General features: G+C 35.4%; 1 protein-coding gene across 2 annotated transcripts in view; it reads right to left on the bottom strand.

The window, feature by feature from the left end:
- LOC135588120 (kinesin-like protein KIN-14L) overlaps positions 1 to 21,632 on the bottom strand; it is a 30,088-nt gene that overhangs the window by 7,754 nt on the left and 702 nt on the right. The window contains exons 2-16 of one of the 2 annotated variants that reach the window (XM_065080082.1): positions 19,645 to 19,768; positions 17,967 to 18,053; positions 17,654 to 17,824; positions 17,297 to 17,403; positions 13,186 to 13,317; positions 12,814 to 12,992; positions 11,075 to 11,236; positions 10,889 to 10,980; positions 10,319 to 10,470; positions 10,042 to 10,215; positions 9,059 to 9,205; positions 7,437 to 7,628; positions 4,716 to 4,787; positions 1,011 to 1,066; positions 716 to 932 (exon numbers count right to left, since the gene is read on the bottom strand). In XM_065080082.1, coding sequence (XP_064936154.1) covers positions 716 to 932; positions 1,011 to 1,066; positions 4,716 to 4,787; positions 7,437 to 7,628; positions 9,059 to 9,205; positions 10,042 to 10,215; positions 10,319 to 10,470; positions 10,889 to 10,980; positions 11,075 to 11,236; positions 12,814 to 12,992; positions 13,186 to 13,317; positions 17,297 to 17,403; positions 17,654 to 17,824; positions 17,967 to 18,053; positions 19,645 to 19,768 — 2,064 coding nt within the window. Of the gene's footprint in view, positions 1 to 715; positions 933 to 1,010; positions 1,067 to 4,715; positions 4,788 to 7,436; positions 7,629 to 9,058; positions 9,206 to 10,041; positions 10,216 to 10,318; positions 10,471 to 10,888; positions 10,981 to 11,074; positions 11,237 to 12,813; positions 12,993 to 13,185; positions 13,318 to 17,296; positions 17,404 to 17,653; positions 17,825 to 17,966; positions 18,054 to 19,644; positions 19,769 to 21,632 lie in introns of those variants that run through there. The other variant, XM_065080083.1, reaches the window with a different exon arrangement.

Raw genomic sequence — 21,632 nt, 5'->3', positions numbered from 1 at the left:
GGGGAGATGGCAGTGTTGTCGACGACAAGGATGGTGATGGTCTGGCGGCTGTTGATCACGTTGATGAGCTTCAGGTCGATGAGGTACTTGGTGAAGGCGAAGTAATTGGGGTAGGGGTCGAGGATCTCCTTGGCCACAATCGAGGTGACGAGGAGAAGAAGGAAGGCTAAGGGTTTTGAGGCTCTTTTATCGAGAGCAACAACCTTGGCCTTGGCCGTGTCTCCACCTTGGAGGGCTTCGGGATGTTATTGTGTATACTAATGTTTATTTATTTCTAATTTAAAATTTTTATCTCAATTTTATTTTATTTTTAAGGCATTTTCGGAAGATTTTATATATTTTTTATTTGTACCGTTCAGTATGTCCTGGTATACCGCTCGGTACCCCATACCATACCATACCGAGCAAAGCTCGGTACATCGATATAGTACAAAATTAAAATTCTTGAATAAAACAACAAATATCTCAGAGTCCTGGTAGAAAATATTCGAAAATACAAAGAGGATCATGTATTTCGTCTGACCATCAATTTAAAACAGTACTTGATGTGCAAGATGTGATTTATCATATACAATTTCACACAAGTCAACAGAATAATCATATTACGCTTAAGCAAAGCACCATGCAGGTTGAGAAAATGTAAATTGATATCACCTTAAAATGGTAAATCTTGACTATTGTCATAGCTTTATTTGGAATTATCAAGATTTCATACCAGCATCAGAAGCTTATTAGCACCATCAGATATTGCAGCAAAGCTCTCAAACTGATCTGGATCGAAATCAGCAAGTGCAGCGGTAAGATACTCTCCAGCAGGTGTTGTCTTTATCTTCTCATTACTTGATTTCACAAGAGCTCCCGCATTTTCATTCTTATCCTGGGATGCAGGTAACAGAAGGGCATTGGTGGAACGTCCTCTGCTGTTCTCGCCCCTGCACAAATGTAAAGAATACATAAATATGGCAAAACTAGAATACCATGCACGCTTGACATTCAAGTGCCAAATGTACCTGTTCAGATCTCCTCCCTGGATGTCTACCGTTCTCCCAACAGCAGGGCTCAACACCTAAGGACAGGTAGACAATGCAATTGCACTAGAATAGTGATTAATCTCACATCGTAATTAAACAAACATGAAACTAGTTGACAATGTCAAGTATTTAAAAGACAAACCAAAATAGTGTCACTTCCAAGGTATCAAAATATAATGCCAGATAACATAGATGTTTGACAAAATAACTAATTGTCTGTATAGTGCCTGAATAAACATTAAGAAGGCAAGTACTCCATCTGGCAGTACAAAAACTTTCAAGTTAAACCGGTTATAAGACAACAAGGCTAAAACTTAACTCACGTTGGCTGACTGCAACCTTTAGTCCTAAACACAAACCCATAACTTGATTATAACCAATCCGATAACTCAAAACCCATTAGCCAAACCTGAAAGTTTTGACCATATCAAACCTAAGTCCAACCTAGATCAATAAACTGAAAATCACTAACTCAGTTCAGCTTTAGCACTTGGAATGTTTTACTCATGGTTTTGAATCTTGGACCAGTGTTGATACCAATCCTTGGGCAGCTCGGTGCGATACCGGCACCATATCTAGCCAACACATAGTGTTGATTTATCACGGACTTAGTTATAATTGCATAAGTTATGAGGCACCCTTGCATGGACATCCGTAATGAGTCAATCTAAATGCAACCTCGCACAGTTCCGGAAGAACCTATAAAACAGGAAAAGGTTGGTCAGTTTCAAAGACAAGTTGTCACATCCTTAGCTAGGATTGCCTAAGACGTGCGGCACCCAAGCAATACTCGTTCACAAAGGATCAGCCTAAACCTTATGCAGTCCACAAACGGCCTGCATAATAAAGAAAATGTTAGAAAGACGAACATGCGAGTAATTTAGTGTCGTCATGTCATGAGCAAATCTGTACATAGAGTGTTCGATGTAATGTTTGTGTATGTTCGTGTCTTTCAATTTTATTCATATTTTGCATAACATGTAAGGGCTTGCAATAGGCTTAGCAGCCTTGTTTTGGTTGACTTTTGTGATCGTTTTAGTCCTGTAAACACAAATTGTGTACAATCGTCAAGTAGAGGCAAAACTACCCAAAATTAAGCCATTCAAGCAACCATTTTAGAGGGTTTTCTAGCTCTGAAGAGTGCATAGTATCAGCTAACACAGCACCCTAGAGCTACCCGAGTGACACATGACTGGATAGGCCTTTGGGGTAGTATCTGTTGAATCTCGGATTTTGATGATGAAATCAATTGATGAGTCTATAATCTAATTCATGTTTTGAGAAAAGTGATGCATGACTAACCACAATCATGAAAAGACAAAACAATTAAAGCAGAAGAATCGGACGTTGGGCCGGAATCAAAGATCGAGCATCGGGTTGGAAGAATCGAACGTTGCGCCAAGATCGAATGTTGTGGGAGTCAACGTGCCGATAGATCGGGCGATATGCTGAAGGTTCGGACGATGCGCCGGAAGTTCGTCGGGAGTTCGGATTAACAAATTACGTACCGGACAACTTGGATTTCTCGTCTTGTAATTGATCGAGTCTTAATTGTCGTAGTTAGATCTTAATTTGAGTTAGTTTTCGGTGTAACCCTATTAACTCAATTAGGGGCCAATTGGGTCCGAATTAGGGCTGAATTGGACCTACTGGTTGGCCCACTCAATGACCTAGAGCCAGGTCAAGCGATGGCAACGCTAGAATCGCTTGAGGCTCGATCTCCCAAGCAGTGTATGGGCGGTGGTACCGCCCTGTGTCAATCAGACTGGGTGATGGTACTGCCCAGTGTCAATCCGATAAGCGATGGTACCGCCAGTTGTCAGACTGATAGGCGATTGTGTTACTATTGAATCAAGCTAGTATGGTCATAGTATCTTGGTCATTAAATTTAATGGATAGATATTTATTTGTGCCCTCAACACCTAAGAAAAACACAGAAAAAAAAAAATTCACTACTTTCCGTTCCACAACAACAAACAAGGGATATTAACCGACAATCGACTAACCAACTCAAGAATGAGTTCTACGATTGAATGTAACCTCATTCCCTCAAACTTTCAAACATACTAACCACTTAGTCTAGTAGGAACATAGGGCTACCACATTTGCAAATGTGGAACTTGTTTTGTGTGATGGCACCATAATGACCATTAAGCAACAAAATTGTCATCACTGTATTGGCTATATTGTTGCTACGAGTCAAGCTTCATATTCGAGTAACAAGGGCCAATTGTCGACATCTTAGGTCACATATAAAATCTATGCTGACACAAAGGCTGCAATAGGTCTAACACCATTGTCACCGTTGTTACCACTGCCAAGTCCATGTCATAATAAGGTGGATAAAATGCATGCCTTGTCTCATGGCTTCCTCATTCATATGATAGGACATCATATATGTACAAAATCTGGCAACAAACTCAGGGTCATCATTAATATCAGACCCCCCACCCTATGCTAATCGAATAGGACTTCATATGGCCACAAATATTAAGCTCCTCCCTTCAATGCTTGTTGCTTTTGCTTTAAGGATTTCTGTTTGCCTTGAAATCTTCCTCTAATGACTTGAACATCCCTAGTACATTTGATCATGTCAGAAAATCCGCTGATCAAATTCCTACTACAGCCTTATTATTCATTCACCACAACCGACATATTAGTAGTGGATACACGGTGAATGATGATGTTGCTCCAAACAATTTGGCATGCTGCCACTCCAGCTTGGCATTTTATTGCTTTGCTGTCATTTTCTAATAGGCACTAAGTATCAAGTTTTGAACGCAAGTAACAAATTCAGAATTGAGCCATGAAAATATGACCTAACTATGCGGATCTATGTCAATTTGTGTGGACATCTAATAAAATATATACAGATCTAACACAAATTTATGCTGAATTGCTAATCTAGGTCGAGTGTAACAAAAATATAGCATAGAACAATGCAGATCTAGTTTTAGTTCAAATAGAACTACACGAAACACAAGTAGATCCAGCCTCAACTGAATTGTGCATGCTTAAAATTAGAAATTTTAGCCCTAACCTAAGCAAAAAAGCCTTCTTAGGAAGAAAATAAATATAGACGTGGTGGAAAATTTCAGATTTATCTTGATTTGGAAAAAAAAAAACAAGCTTCCTCTCAAGTAATCTGACCCACAGAAAGAAAGAAAGGCCCCAAACTCAAGATATTTTGTGAAACTTGTTGCAAACAAGTAGCAATTTGGAGAAGAAATCAAAAGAAAAAAGGAAGCTGTTGGATAAAAAAAGAAGGAAAAGAGGAATCAACTGAGAAAGAGAGGAAAATGATGGGGAGGGTACCTACATCGGAAGTAGGCTTCCCACCTGATACAGCTCAGCAATGGTAACATTATTGGATGGTACATCTGATATGGTAAATGTAATAAGTGGATATCTGTAGTCTGTATAATGGCTTGTGGTTGGACCAATAAATACAAATATTCAAAATGGTGGTCTTACTACTTGTAATTGGATGATCTCAAAAGCATCACTTCAATGAAAAGACATTCAAAAGTGAGTCTGAAGATTTATATTTTGGTTCATCAAGAAAATGAACAATAATAAGTTATACTATTATGAAATCCATTTGAACGAAAAAAACTGCCATAATAGTTGGAATCAACAAGAAAAGTTTTACAAGTAATTCTCTATAAAAAATTCACAACAAACCTGAGGTGATCCACCAAATGATGACTTTTCGGTGAGTTTGTCAAATAGCTTCTCATTCTCTTGATGCAATTTCTGCAATTCATACAAATCAAACTAGAATTATCTGGCAACCCAGCATCAATGTAAAGAACCATATTGTACATAAAGCAAAAACACTGAACAAATAATAAAATGAAATCATAAATTAACTCAAGGTTAAGGAATCAGTGAAGTGGAATTTAAGAGACACATATCATGAAAAAAAATGTACACTTCATGCACAAATTTGTATGCATGCATGAGCATCTTTCATTAAACTAATCCACATAGAGTAAACTCTTGACGCATTAGCTGTAACCAAAGAAATCATACAATTGAAAGAACTGCATATATTGCACAATAATACCAATGACATAGGATTGTCTCCTTGAAAATTATAAGTTTCACAGATGAGTATTTACGTTAAGAGCTGCATTTGGAGAATTGTATTTGGTAAAACAGTAGCTTTTTCATACTCATCAATAAGGGAACAGATTAGTGAATTATCTCCCACCAAAGCAGGGTCTCAGGAGGGTTAGTCTACGTAGCCTCAACAATACAAGCAAAAAGGCTATTTCCATGACTCGAACCTTGTTCAGCAAGGTCTACAAGGAAAGACATTATTACCAATCTAAGGCTCCCTCTCTAACTTATACTCAGTGTTATAATTATCATCTTATACCTATATGCACCATCCCTCTAAATAAATGTCAAGGTTTATTGCAGGCAACATTATCCATTAAATTATTTTGCCATCATCACCATGTTGTATTGTGTCCCATTGATTCAAGTTTAAACATATCAATTTTTTATCATGTCATAGTGAATTTTCATCTTTATGCACATGCTTCAGAGACCCATAGATTTAACTGGAAATCATAAAGCATGGCAAGCAAAAAATGATGTTAGACCATAATGTGTATGTACACAGCAACAAGCACAGATCCTACCAAATGTATCACAATTCAAGAGTCAATAGGTGTAATACAAGAAACTCTGTAGGGTACCTAGAAAGCATGCACGTATGAACTAACTGTGCCGGTCTGAAGAAGGCATAAACAACAAAGAGAAGTAACTACACGAGCTACAAGTACAAATAAACTTATCGAGCAGATGAGGACAGAACAAGAGAGCACACAAAATTTTGATTAAGGCACAGATAAATAATGTGAACAGACTCTCTCCCTCAGATCCCAATTGAAAGCTTAAAAAAATGGATTATGGAACTGACTAAAATAAACTGAAGATGAAGTATACTTGTGTTTATTGCAAGAAATAGCAATTACATCTCTCTCCAAGTAAGAGCCTCAATTTTGGCTTATGCAGAACTAGGTCAAAAAAGGTGAATAAACAATAGAATTATTTTTTTTGATCCCTTATCTTAGGGCAAAGAGGATGATCCAAATGAAGCACATGTAGTAGTTAGAATATTAGGAGAAAAAAATGTCAACCGTCACAATATGATTGTTGTAACTAAAAATTCGTTTCTAACACAAAATAGACAGATTCTATTTTTCAGTATATAATAACAATGATTATACTGTAGTTTCCAGATATCTTGATAGTAAATACCCAAATCCTCATCCAACAAGATGTGTTCTCCCCAATATGAAAGAATAGATTCAAGGACACAAATGGAACTGCAACCATTTCAAAATTAACAACAACAAAACACAACCAACTGTTGGTATGATACGTAGTAAGCAAAGAGTCCAAAAAAACCTGTTTTGACAAATAACTTCTGTTACACCCTTTTTTTTCTTTGTTCTTTTTTTTTTTGCTATCGAGAGTCTAAATCATGCATCATAACAATATAGACAACTTATAACAGAAGGCCTTCAAACCAATGTGGAGAAGAAAACAAAATTCAGCAAAGCAGAAGCTATTGTTTAATCTAAAATCTCAAAGAATGTCATAAACCAAACTCCAAAGAGTCACTACACCTCATCAAACCATTAACTCTAATGCTAGTTCATCAACTAAATATTTGACATTCAATTCTCACATATAACAGACACCAAAACACAGCATCCTCTCATGCCTATGATTTTAGTTAACATATCCTACTGGTTGATGAGATCACAAACAAACATTTAACAGTACCTACATCAATTACATTACTCCTTGGAATTTCCAAGCTTTTACAAAGCAGGGAAGATGATATAGAGGAGCACAACATAAACTTCAAAAGGACAACCTATACCAAACCAGTTAGTCCTCCATTTTGCCCTCTATGGCAGTTCTCTTCCTCTAGGTGGTCTTTGATACGCCAACCGGCGCCTGCAAAAAAAAAAAAGCAAAAGGAAAAAGAAAGAAAAGACAACCTACAAGATGTCTGTGCTTTAGGTCATTAATCTACGTCAATCCACTTAGGCTGGTTTAACCTCCAGCAAAGACAAACTTAGGTAAAGAGGGATTATCATAAGACCCACAAATCTAGTTGGGATGTAGGAAGATCTACCTTCATGGTTGTAAATTAAACCCATGAACCATATAGTAGATGACCATAGTTTTCCTATCAATGGAACTGTCTAGAAGAAAAGCAAAACAAAAGGCTTAGATGTAAAGAAATATATTCATCGGCAACAAAAGCCAAAACTGTACAGCAGCATTCCTTCTACAGTACCTAAATAGACCTTTCAAGCTCATATTCAGAAAACAATGTCATGTAAGAAAGACTATTATAAAAACAATTAAGCAAACCTCAATAAGTGCGTCCCTCTTTGACAGCTCTTCTTCAAGTTTCTTTATGACCTGTGAAGAGTCAGCACCGTCCTCTGCTGTCTTTGGGGTTGAAACAACCCCTGTGGACCCAGTCTCAGATCTGCTAGTTGATCTGGTATCACTTGATTGAAGGGCCTCATTAAGTTGAGACTCAATCCCCTTTATTCTGGCCTATATGATGAGGAGGAACATGTCAGAATTATATAGACTGTATTTAAACTTAATAAGCAAAACCATGGTCATTTCAGATACCATGGATATTTACATCATCAATCCCCATTATCTAGTCTTCAGAACAACAAGCAAGATGTTCAAAATGCCATAGAGCGGCAGAGTAAACCATGATCATTTCAGAAAACATGCATATTTATGTCATCCAAAAGATTCTTAATAGCATGATTTTGCAGTTAAACTCAAAAATAAATACAAACCTTTGGCAGTTTAAAACCTAAGCACCTGTAAGAGGAAAGGATATGGAACATGAACTAAAAGAGTAGAGGCAGATAAGTACTACCACAAATAAAGCAATGAAGACTTACTCAGTATCCAATATGCACAAATAACACAGCTTATTATTTAACTTATCTCTTATAGATTTGCGAGAAGTCTGAATTCACAAAAGGCACTGACCAAAGATCATTTCATATTGTTTGAGTATTGACATCAAGAAGTGAGAAATCAACAAAGATTCAGAACTTCAATTTAATAACCAGTATATTTATTTTCTAGTCATACTGTAATATATTAGATTTCACCCAGACACTTGTTGCAATAAATTGGCAAGAAGTATGATAAATCAAATAAGTCCAATGAAAGCTAGTAATACAATGAAGCTTATAGACAGATGATATTTTTATGATATGTAAAAGTTATAAAAGGAAAAAAATACATTTTGTGTCACATTGTCCTCCAACAAACAAAGATACAGCAGTATCAAGTATAGCCATTTGCTTCAAAATTCCGTAGGAGAAAATCTTGTGCTTAATGATGTCTACTTTAGTACTTCTTAAAATCTAGAAAGCCTCAACATCCAATTACATGCACTAGCCTAAAGAAAAGGTTAGATTAACATACATTTATGATGATGAAGGTATGATGACTAAAAAAACAGAAAAAACAAAAGAAAATTGACAGCACAAAGAAAAAGAAAATCAAGGCAATACAAACAGGATATATATAAGCGGTAGAAGGATTCAAAAATTAGAATAGTTGATTTGGTTTAAATTGTAGGTTCCCAAGAAGAGATCACTTAGCTCAGATTTGCTTGCTTCTAATGAGGAGGCTTTCAGAGATTAACAGCTATAAACAAGGCTAATAAACTATTAAGTATAGCTAAAGAAGATAATAAGAATACAAACGAGCAAAATCTAAGCAAAGGAAATGAAGATATTTAGCCAATTAAACACAAAAAATAGAAAAATCAAAGAATAGTTCTCAATAAGACTGCAAGTAAGAAAAGATGGAGGAATTATTTTTATAGAGCATTTGATGCATAATCTGTACACAACCTAGTATCGAGTAACAAAATAAAAAATCAAAGATTTATAGGAAAAAAGAGAACAAATGAGGTAGAAAAGCTCAATGATTGTTCAAGATTTAACCTGTAAAGTACTAATAGCAACATCACGTTCATGGATCTGCATTTTCTGTTCTTGTTCCAGTTGCAATAGGTGAGCAATTTGATTTCGAAGTTGAGTGTTTTGATCTTTTTCAACTTTTTGTTTCTCTACCAGCATTATGTTTTCTGCCTGCAACAAAAATAATAATGAACAGAAAGTTCAGATATGGCAAGCAAAGTTTTGATCTATGTTGAGAGTTCTAGCATTTACCAACCATATGCATAAATATTCTTGTGAAATCTCCAATTCATTGTAATATCCATTTTTTTATAGAAAACACTGCAAGCACTCACAGATAATACAATGCACATAATTATAATTATTATAGGCATCTTGTCTATGAACAAGTCCGAAAATAACTATATCCTATAATTCAATACAAAACTGCAAAGCAAAATTTTGCAGAAATTTGTTTTGGACAAAAATGTCAAGTTTATTACTTCAGTCACCAGTATGATGCTAATAATTCAAGGGCATCTGGATACAGCCTGATAACAGAGACCATGCACTTGGAAAATGCTTCTGTCCAAGATGAAACAGGAAGCTTCTGTGGGGCATAACATCTTATAGAAAATCAGAGAGCAGTTATCTGGACGAGTCAGACTCTTTACTTGTGATTTACAATTTGTGTCATTGCCCATAACCAAATATTCATACTTCAAGGGATAAAAGTTGGCTGCAATGATGTGATTTAGATAAAAAAAATATTAGCCCAAACTCTGATTGTTCCATAAAATTTAGAATCTGAATGATCTTCAGCTCTAGGGATCAACAACCTAGCCATGCTTGATATAACACACCATATATAGTTCCATTTTATAAGAACAATAATATATAACACAACATAATCCATTTGACTCTCTTTGGAATTACATCGATTGTAGGAACTCAAATTTATAATAACATAAAAAAAACAGAATCAGAATAGGGACATAATAATTAAGGACAAAAGGCCAGAATAGGACCTTTAAATCTGCCTGAAGTGTAAAAGAAACCTTCCAAGCTTTTTGGACTTCATTAAAAAGCAGAATGCATTGATCATTGGCATCTTTAAGAGCAACCTTTAGCCCCATAACTTCATTCTTCAAGCCAAGAACTTCTTTTTCTTTCTCATACAGTTCCTTCCGTGAATCATTTGCCTAACAGATGATATAAAAACTTTCACAGAAGTTCAACCCAACAACAAAGCAGGTGAACGAAAGAAGTAAACATATTTTTCAAGCATTTGAAAAAGGTGCTTACCACATCTTTCCATTTCTTAATTGTATCTCGATTACCAAGGCTGAGTTCGGCATTTCTTGCCCTAGAAGAAAAGTTAAGTGTGGCCAATGTTTCACACATATTTGAAGAATTTGAACAGACATGGGCAATCAACAAGGTCTTTGAGCTCCCACCTGCCACAGACAAAATAAATGAAGCAACTAGAATAGAATAAAAGAATTTGCAAAGGGAAACAGAAACTTTTTCTCTACTCCAGGAGACTTTCCACACACACACACACATATATACATACAATAGAAGTTTTAGTGAGTCAGATTTGGTGGACGATAAACCAATTAACTAAAACAAGTATTGTCCTATATTATCACTCCATAGGCAATATTAGTAGCTGAAGTCTTCATTATTTTCATACAAGGAAAACAGTTTCAGTCAGCCTCCACTTTTGAGATAAAAGAGTTAATTACAAGGATGTGAACCAACTGTGCAGGTTCCTCGGTCATCAAAGTAAACTTCAAAAATTAACTCGACCAAATCAAGTCAGAATGGACATGAAACAGGCAAAAAACTTTAATCACATAAGAAACATCTTACCCATGGAGTCAGCAAGAATTTGGGTCATCCTCGAATTTTCATATGGTACAGTCTCTTTCTTTGTCGTCAGTGATGTTAAAACATCACCCAACCTAATTAGTAAAGGAAAAGGGAAAATAACATTTAAAAATGCAGAAGCTAGTAAGTCTTGCATCCTTGAAATCAAAAGTGCATTTCAATACTTACGCAGAAAGTGACTTTGAAACGTGCAAAAAGTTTGTTAGATGATCCCCGCTAGCATCTTTAACCATCAATATTTCACTTCCAGGTAGATCAACAAGAGAGAGTTTGCTATACAAGTTTTCTCTAGTGACCCAATTTGAATAGTGAATATGAATGGTAATAATCCTGGGAAAAAAGATACAAGACATTTCTCAGAACAAGAGAACCCAAATATGCTGGGGGTTCCTACAATTGTCTATCGAAGAACGCCTTTATAGACCATCAAAAGATGCCAAAACTAATGAATTAGCAACAGTTTTTAAGGCCTAGAAAGATCATGAAAATCCAAAAATATAAAATCTGCTAGAAACTTTACCATAGCAAGAGAATTCTAAATGATATTGTATAAACATAACAAAGAATTAATTTAACTTAGCTTACCAGTTTATTCATTTGATATCCTGTCTCAAACTGAAATCCAAATCGCAACTAATATTTTTGCATTCTCACCAAATCCGTAAAATATTGGATGTCATAGTTTCTTATTCTATGATATAGTGGCTAATAAAGATTGACATATTAATGGAATTGAATATCATCCAATGCCATAAATGCATGGACCCAAATGATGGCTAGCAGGGGCCTGTGCCTGCCCTTGCTTCTTTTTTTTTTTCATTAGCACTCTAAATGTCAATGAAGTTGCTACAAATTTCATGTTGGCACAACCACCTCCATCACAACTCAAGAAATGGTAATTTGCTCATAATAAGGTCTCAGCTTTGAAATAACTTTTTGGACAGTCCAAAATGCTATGCTTATGAACAACTTCTTTTGCTTGCTTTTGGTGTTAACTTCCATTTTAAAAAGACCATTATGATAATTAATTTTGACTATCAAGTGTAAATCTTTCCTCTTACAGAATAACTTTGTTTTGAAATTATAAAACACCCTAACAAGTCATGTTATGGAAGATAATGAGCATATTTTTGCAAAAGTGTGTGTATATATATAAACTAGTTTGACTAGTAATAAATGTGTTCTATCCTATATACTTAGTCTTTGTATTGTATTTTTAAAAAACCTATAGAATAATTAATTTTGCCATACTGGATGAGACATTCAAGTATAAACAAGTTTTTTTTATCTCTCAAAATGTAACATGTTTCAGTTTCCATTAGCTAAGAATCATTTTGACAAGTTCAATGATGGAAGATAATCATCATGTGCTTGTTCATGATATCCTCAATATTTATTAACTTTGATCGGGACATTCTCGTTTTCACATTATTCATTATCTATCACAAGATTAACCATGACAACTTCTAACTTCGTTAATATCATCGCATCACATTATTCATTGTTTAATACAAGAAATTTAACCATGACAATGTTAGTATTCAACATCTACCATATGATTAAAATGGTATGTCACAGTTTTGCACAGAACTTTTGGCCCCACCTGGTGGTAGACACGGGTTCCACCAATCAATTCCATCCAAACATTAATATGAAAATGAAAATAAAAAAATCTTGAATAAGCAAAAATTAGGTCAGTTATTATTCTGGCCTGGGACTGCACACAGACCTAAAGCATGGCTTACAAATTTCATGAAACTCTATTATGTTAAATCAGAGGCAAATTAAGCAAAAATGAATAGTTTCTTTTGCAAATGGGTGTATCTTCCAGACAGTAGTCATGAACAGGTTCAACTAAACTAACAGGAAGATCCAGAAAGCAGTAATCTCAGACTACTCATACATACAGATGGGACATAATGGCCTTTGAAGAATCGGTCCCTCGATTCTGAAGTGCAACTTTAAGTACTCTAGAAAAGTCTAAAGGATTATCTACTTTCTCCTGTGTAAGTTCCAAGGATGAATCTCGGTAATCCAATTGATTTCTTGGTAAGCTGCTTAAAGATTTTGCCAGCAAATCTTGAACCTATCAAGATACAAAATGTGGGGAAACACAACAATTATATCCTCATTAACGAAATAGATGAGCGGGAGAACTATAACAAAGAAAAGTAAGCACTATAAGAGAAACATTGATTAATATGGTAAACTAAAGAAATGACAATATTAATTGTGTCAAAGCATATAAAAAATGAAAAAAATTGGAAAGACTGGAAAACCTGCTCATTATAAAGCTCAAAGGCAGTAACATAGAAAGTATACTGAGATGTTGTAGTAGTATCTGAATTAGACAGATCAAAGAGCTCCTCAAAACTGCGAAAATACAGACCACGGTCATGACTTGATCCTTCCTGAAAACGTAGCAACCACATCAAAATTTAAGAACAATGCTTAAAAGTGATGTAAGACATAATATTACACACAAAGCCTATGCATGGGAATTCTAGACATCCATGTTGCCATGTAACTACTAATGGATGCTCAAGAAGAAACAATTCAGAACCAAAAAGAGCCACTAGAAACATAATTCCAGTGAGAAACTCCATATACACAGAGGAAAATGTATTTATTAGCACCGAAGATGAAGAACATCAAAAATGCAAAATCTACTCTTTCACATTGATAATGAATGAACTTACTAGTCACTTATATGAAAGACCTCCATGGTGTATGTTATTTACTGATGATATTGTCTTAGTTGATGACGAACCTAAGTGGAATTAATTATAAGCTTGAGTTATAGATGCAAGCTTTCGAAACTAAGGGTTTCAGATTAAGTGGAACTAAGATTGAACATATAAAATACAATTTTAGTGATTCTATAAATAGATAGAAGAATATAATTAAATTGGATGGACAAGAAATCCCTTTATGGAAAAGTATTAGGTATATTGGATCAATTATTCAAAAAATAAAGAGATCAATGAAGATATTATTGAGAGCAATGATTGAAATATCGTACCGTACCGAAGTTTCAACGTTCGCTCGATACGATACTATATACCGAGCGGCATACCGTTCGATATATATATATATATATATATATATATATATATATATATATATATATATATATATATATATATATATATATATATATATATATATATATATATATATATATATATATATATATATATATATATATATATATAAGTCGACGACGTCGCCTCTCTTCTCCCAGGCGGGGCAACATCGCCTCATATATATATATATATATATATATATATATATATATATATATATATATATATAATAAAAGGCGACATCGCCTTTTCCTTCTCCCACACGGGGCGACGTAGCCTCGATTATATATATATATATTCCGTTCTGCCGGGTAACGAGCGATCCGTGTACTGGTCCAGCTGACGGACTGATACATATCGCCCATACCAGACGATATTATTCGAAATTGCATACCTTGATTCAGAGTAAAAGCGGGATAGTTAAAATGACGACAGGCGTCAAGAGCCTTGTGTGATCATCGAATATCATTGAGATTAAAAGAAAATTTGTATAAAACAATTGTAAGACCAATAATGCTTTATGGATCTGAGTGTTGGACAGTTAAAAAACAACATATACAAAAAGTTTGTGTACTCAAAATGAAAATGTTGAGATGAATGTGTCGAGTTACTATGTAAGATAGGAAAAGTATTTTTATTCGTAAACAACTATATATCACTTCGGTAAAGGATTAATGAGAGAAAATTATTTAAAATGACATAGGTATATGGTCAGGAGACCTCCGGATGCGATAGTTAGAAGAGGTGAAATAATTAATAGTAGTGGTACTATGAAATGTAGAGGAAGACATAAAAAGACTTTAATAGAAACTATAACTAAAGATCAATTTTTAAGTACTCTAAACTAAACAAAACATATAATCTTTTACATGTCTCAATGGCAGCAAAGGATCCATGTAACCGTCCCTAAATAGTCGGGACTTACGGCTTTGTTGTTGTTATTGGAATATTAATCCCCTACAAGATGCCTTAAGAAATAAGACTAGCAAAATGTGCTGGAAATACAGCTACACATGCCCCAATTCCTCAAGTTAACTCCTATGGCCCTCAAGCTTGCCATGATTGCAAACACGAAAAGGAGTAGCACTGAAGAGGATGCACAAGTTAATTAACACTAGAATCTGTTGGCAGTTGGAAGATGAGGCAGTCACATTTTTTTCCAAAGTGAGATAAATTTTTTAGCCCCATAAACGAGACTAACTGATCATTCAATCTCAAATTTTGACCTAATTACCAATAATAGATCTGTTGCTGCTGAGTTCTCTATTGTTAACCTCCTGGCCTTAGTGATATTTTGCAACTCTAAAACTTACCTTTTTTCTAATTTAAAAAGAAATCATGGGATATTGTCTGGTACAAGAGATATGTAGCAGCCTAAGCAAGAATTGGGTCACAAAATGCTTATACCTATTACCTAGTACCATGACAACTTCAATAAAGCAACAGATAAGCAATGTAAAAATTACCATTTCATGGCACAAGGGCATGGCAACACCTTTCCAACATAGAACACTTCAATGTCTTGCAGATTGGTGCCAGCAAAGCACAAACCAAAAGATTGGCAGAGTCAATGCATTTTTGACACAATTCGGCAAGCCATGTGTCGTTTCCTTTCAATACATTTCAACTTGATTGGACTTTATGCCGATCAGCACAGCAATCCCTGGTGCTACGGTTTGGTCCTATTTTAAGTTAATACCTGATTGGACCTAGTAAGCTGGATTAGTTTTCCATCTGATTGGAAATAGTAACAATATGGACCAAGCCTCCAATTTTAAGCAATCAAACTGAATGTTTAGATTACGATTTATGATTGAAGTATTGAGTGGTTCAAAGCATCAAATTTAAACCCTAGCTTTCATAAAAAAATAATTTCCTTCCATTATATTAAACAGCCTACAAGACACTCCCACATATATTCAAACATGAGACCTATTAGCTCAGTAACAATGCACTAACTAGTAGGATGTATCACAGAGACTAAACCCTAATTTCAAGCAATTGGCTTTGTTTCAACTGAATAGCTTCAAGCAATTCTGCATAGTTATAAAGTTTCATTCCGTAGAATGTGGCATATCTCCCAAGAACTTTCAGATTCATGTCGTTTATGCTGCACAAGACAATGAATTCACCAGTGTCTCCTCATATACATACAGTGGTTGGAACATGTGTAAGGGCTATTTCTTCACTATTTCCATGTGTCAAGCCAATGTGGATGCCATAGCTTCACTGCAATAGCTGATACACTAATGTATATCATACACCAAATATACTAATATAGCACAAACTAGTCAGTATATCCATGCTAAGCACATTTCCATGACTAACACACATTAGTAGTTTCTTGTAACAAGCACTTCGCCAAAAACCCAGTCCTCAAGGCAATATACGATGCAAATTTTCAGTTTACCCAGCATGCATTCATATATGAGATAAATACAAAAGTTTATCCGGAAAATATAAACCATTTATATCCTTATAAAACAATTGTATATTTCTAGAACTTGAACATCTGACTGAAAGGATGATGGCCATCAATTTAAGCAAGTCAGCTTTAAACCCTCTGCTCAAGGCATAACAAAATTTCAGCCTTATACAATTTCACAGAATAGATACATTGCATCTAGCTTAAGAATTATTATTCTAATTAATCACAATCATCTGTCCCTGCAATGGTTGGGTGCAGGACAAACAAAATGACAATTACACCAACAACAGAAGCCCCCAATTAACAAAAGGTCTCTTTGATATCCCTATGATTTATGCTGAATTCCTTTGCTTACATAATGATAACTGATATGATTCTTTGATGACATAATCTGTATACATATTAATTGCTTTAGTTCTTTTGGACGAGTGTTGCGACATTACAATATCTACATACTTCATAAGGCTGGTGAATCTGGTCAAAATTTTACTGACAACTCAATGAATAAAAAGAAATACAATATATAGTCATAAATTGGTACTCCACAAAATGTAGTTCAAAAGAAATGAACAGTGTCTACATTCAAATAGTAAATAATCCCTAGCAGATATCACATATACAAGAATTTGTTAAGAACTTCCTCAAATAATTCCCCATTTTATTTATAATGCAAAGAATATTAAAACAAATAAGATGTAATGAAATGATTAACATAAATCAGAGATACAAAGAATTCTAAAGGACACCCATAATATAACACCAAATTTTATGACAAATTCAAAGCATATTAGAGATAATGAAGAACCGGAAGCTTGTTAGGTGGAAATTTTTTAGGATTGAGAAATAAAGAATAAGGGTCCAATGAGAGGGAGAGACCATTGTATGTGTTTTTCCAGAACGACTTTGCCCATATGCAAATATAGAAACATTATATCCATCCAAGGCTGACTGCACAAATGGTTGAACATCACAAAAAAATTCCCCTGAAAGAATAACAAAGCCAAGTTACAACAAGTTAGGTGAAAACAGCATTATCATAACATCTAGCATTCTAAATGGACAACCAAAAGGTTATTCAAAAAACTGTGCTTGATTTAAGGTTATCTGTATTATGTGGTATGTAAAACAACCTAATGAATCCACAAACCATAAGGATCACAGCTGGTTATAAAATTTTTAATATTTAGATGAACTTTTAACGAGATCATGTATGGAATGTAATCATCCTCTTACCTTGTCCAACATGAGGTCCATACACCCTATCAAATTCATAGTCCCTTTTAGGATTGGCAAGTGATTCATCGCCAGTGTTTACTCTGATAGTAAAGTCATCTGGAAGCTCAATTATGGAAGGGCCTTCATCTTCAAAAGGTGGCCTTACACGACAGTATACCTTAACATTTCCTGAAAGTGACATATACTATATCTTCAACAGAAAATAATGACAGAAAAGAGTAAGACAGCAAGGTAGGAACTTCATCTCTCAAAACAAGGATAAAATATTCACATCCATACTAAGAAAATAAAGTTCAAGATGATTTAGTACCTTTAGCTGTCAACAAATCATTGAAAAGTTTTTTCTTCTCATTGATTAAAGGTGTAATTCTAGCCTCACTTTCAAAAGCAGCTTGATCTGAAAAAGAACAGAATTTAAACACTGGGTCAATATATAGCTTGATCCATGAGTTGCCTTGATATCAAGAAGATAGGTATAAGTGGAACAGGAAGCAGCACCATAATATAATTGTTGTAAAAGTGATGTATATCAAAGTTAAATCATCCTGAGAAGAAATAATAGTTTCCACAAAAAAAACTTCAAAATTTATCTTCATATGTCATTCCTATGACGTGCTTGAATGATAGTTTGGTTTCCGCTTTCCCTAAATTTTCTGAAAGGTAATGCATCAGAAAGCTCTCATCCGCAATAATGAACCTTGTACCGATGAAGATTTTCATAGCAGACGTAAAAACACTAACTGATGATTCAAACAAAGCATTCAAAAGGATAAACAGGTCTAAAACAACCACTTATGAACTTCTAGTCCGACTAGACAAATATATAAAAAAATAACCATTTATATCTAAGCAAAGCAACTAATACTGGTCAAATCTAACAAGGAAGTCATATACTTTGATGAATGATGGAGGAAGATAAGAGGGAAACCCAGTTGAAATTCTCCATCGCATCCTTCTTCGGGTCTTCTATAAACTGTTCTCACTTTCAGATGTATGAGAAGGTTCTTTTTATTATGCAACCAGGTAAAGTTCTGATTATAGGCTAATTGTTCGTTTCCAATTTCATGGTTGTTATTGGCAAGGATTAAAGTTTCCAATCACTGGTTGCATAATCCATTTTTCACCAATTTGATGACTGACCAGTATATGGACAGGGCAATTTTGCATGGCCCAGTGTGAAACTGAGGTCACCACCCCATAGGCATTCCGCACCTAGCTTACCGGACATTAACCTAACCAATACTGAGCTATACTGGATGGTACCGATACCGCTGTACCTTTTGAGCCATATTTTGTTTTCTTTCTCTTCTTTTGCAGCTCATACACAATGTCACAAAGCCGCTGTAATCACTGCCGCTCGGTGCACAGCACTCCTACCTGTCGTCATGTCCTCTGTCTCATTGATCGTATGGTGCCATATCACCCTTCCACCTTCTCGTGGTCCAAAGCCTCCTCCCCCTCCTCCTTTTAATGCTTGTAGCAGTCCAGCGGATACTGACTTGTACCAATTTATACTGCTACTTAGTAATTTGTGCCACACCTTTCTGGCTTCCAACCTATCTGTATACTGAACCGATATTTTAATCATTGGTTATTGGCGTTCTCAATCATAGATATGCTCAAATTAGCTGTCGTATATGATGGAAAAGATTAATATAGTACTGGACAACCAAATATGCAGGTAATAATTACAATGTCTCCTTGGAAAGGTGAAGATTTGTAGCAAGGAGTAATGTCATAAGGGAACAACAGAAATAGAATGTGTCATCAAACTATGTTCATTCTCACTCCAGGCCACATATGGAAGATAAAACAAAACATCTAGCCCTAGTGCTGAGTAAAAATGAATGTTATACAAGATATTACAGCCATTCCTAGTGTGATAGGAACATGTCAAGCATCACAAAAGAAAAATACAGGCAAAAACAAAATCAACATATATATTTAGCACTAAACAAGCATTAGAACAGCAACCTTAGATGGCTCACCTAATTTCCTAGCCCTGTCTGCAAGTACGCCCAGATAGCGAGTAACTCGATCAAGTTTGGCATTAGAATACTCTCTAAGATCAGCGGCTTCCTGCCTCAGTTCCAAGTAATCCTCTCGAGCATCCTATCAAGCCAAGTTGACAAGAACAAGTGATGTACAAAATACGGCATTAGGATCTATGGAACACATATTATAAAGAAAATATATTCACTGCAGGTGTTCAAAACAAATTTATTATTCAAATTTCAAAGTATAATTGAAAGTGTTAGGCATGCATTAAAGCATATGTACACTCACATTCAACCTAGACTAATAATCCAACCTTTTCAACCTAGACTGACGATATACACATTCAGAAATGTGTTAGGCATTCATTAAGCCACAATGCTATAACTGACAGATTAATTTAGTTGCTTAACGTATAAGAGATTCCAGAGAAATTCAGAGAAAAGAAATTAACCTTCAGACTTAAGTAACACCAAAATGGAGTACTATTTATGAAGAGGTGCTCTAGCCATCAACATGAGATTCCATCTTCCATAATATTCATCAACAAACACATCCAACACACCAAACTGCATCTCAACTTTCAAAGCCATACCCCGCAACACTTCCAATGTTGAAGACAAACAAACAGAGATAATCCACATATCCCAATGTAATCATTATAGAGTTCATACAATGTAAGTCCTTGTTATATGCAGTTATTACATGATCTACCTGCTAAAAATAGATATTTAGACATAAAACTGAAACTAAACATATTCCTCAAGTTGGAAATTTCCCACATATTGGCATGTAGTGAGTTGCGGGCGGGTATTTACTGGTCCAATAACCAAGTCTGACTCGAACAGGATAATTCACCTAATTCAGTCTCGTATGGGTTGTACCAACCATAAACTCACCATACGAGCATACCAGATTGTTAATATCCCCATGCATTTTGATACCGGGCATAAGGTTACGGCCTAGTAACTGTAATCTTTTTTATTTTTCATGTAGCTGATCCCGAATAGTTGAGACCTATGACTTTGTTGTTATATGGCATCTGTATTTTTCTTTTCCTTTTCTTCTTTTGCCTCCCTCGTCCTCAACCCTTCCCTTTCTCAAGCATTCTCTCTGCCTCTCACGAGCTCTCTCTCCCTCTCACCCTCTATGCCACTGTTTCCTCCACTTCCCCACCACATTGTCGCTGCCGCCTCCTTTACCCATCAAATTGCTGTCCTCTTCCCTCCCTAACCATTCGGGTCACCATTTGCTCATCTTCCTACTACCAATATGTATCCTCTTCCTCCTCCTCCAGTTCCTCTTCTTCTTCATCTACTGACCTGTCCTCTCCTCTTCTCTCCCTCTTTCAGTAGTCTGGGAAGTACTAACTCGCACCAAGTGTTGGTGTGTCAACCTACACCAGAACCCTACCTCTGACCACCATCCGGTGTCAGCACCAGATCAAAACCTAAAACCTTGGTTTGATAATGTGCTATATTTAGTAACTTAGGTAATACCTTTAGAGAACTTCTCTTATTCAATATATACTTATGTTACTTCTTTTATAATGATTGGTTATAATGTTCAGTTCATTGCCGATTTGGTACGTGGTAGTGTTTTCACTTTAGGCTAGTAAATGAACACACGCAAATCTTCCTAGAATCAATTAACCCCGAGCTAAAAAAATAAAAAACACACATAAACCAAGATCAAGGTGCCAAGAGGAAGTCTGTTGAGAATTATAAGATAAACCAAGAGCAGATAAATCAAGACCAACCTAAATTTCATGCAGAAGTAGTGGGGGAGAGTCTAAGTATCAAATAGCCTAATTTTTTGGCACACTACCACCAGAATTGTTGAGGCAGAAAGATGCAGAGCTACAACGACCATGTGTCCCCATATTTTCTACGCTTGTAACTACGACTATAATTTTCCAAAATACTTCCCAAAATACACAAATAAAGCAGAATAAGTTCAAAACTGCACGGTTGACTTTGGC

The sequence above is a fragment of the Musa acuminata genome, chromosome BXJ1-8 (genome assembly GCF_036884655.1).
Source record: "Musa acuminata AAA Group cultivar baxijiao chromosome BXJ1-8, Cavendish_Baxijiao_AAA, whole genome shotgun sequence".
Taxonomy (NCBI): domain Eukaryota; kingdom Viridiplantae; phylum Streptophyta; class Magnoliopsida; order Zingiberales; family Musaceae; genus Musa; species Musa acuminata.
The sequence above is the reverse complement of the archived record's forward strand: the minus strand, read 5'-3'. Positions and strand labels throughout refer to the sequence as shown.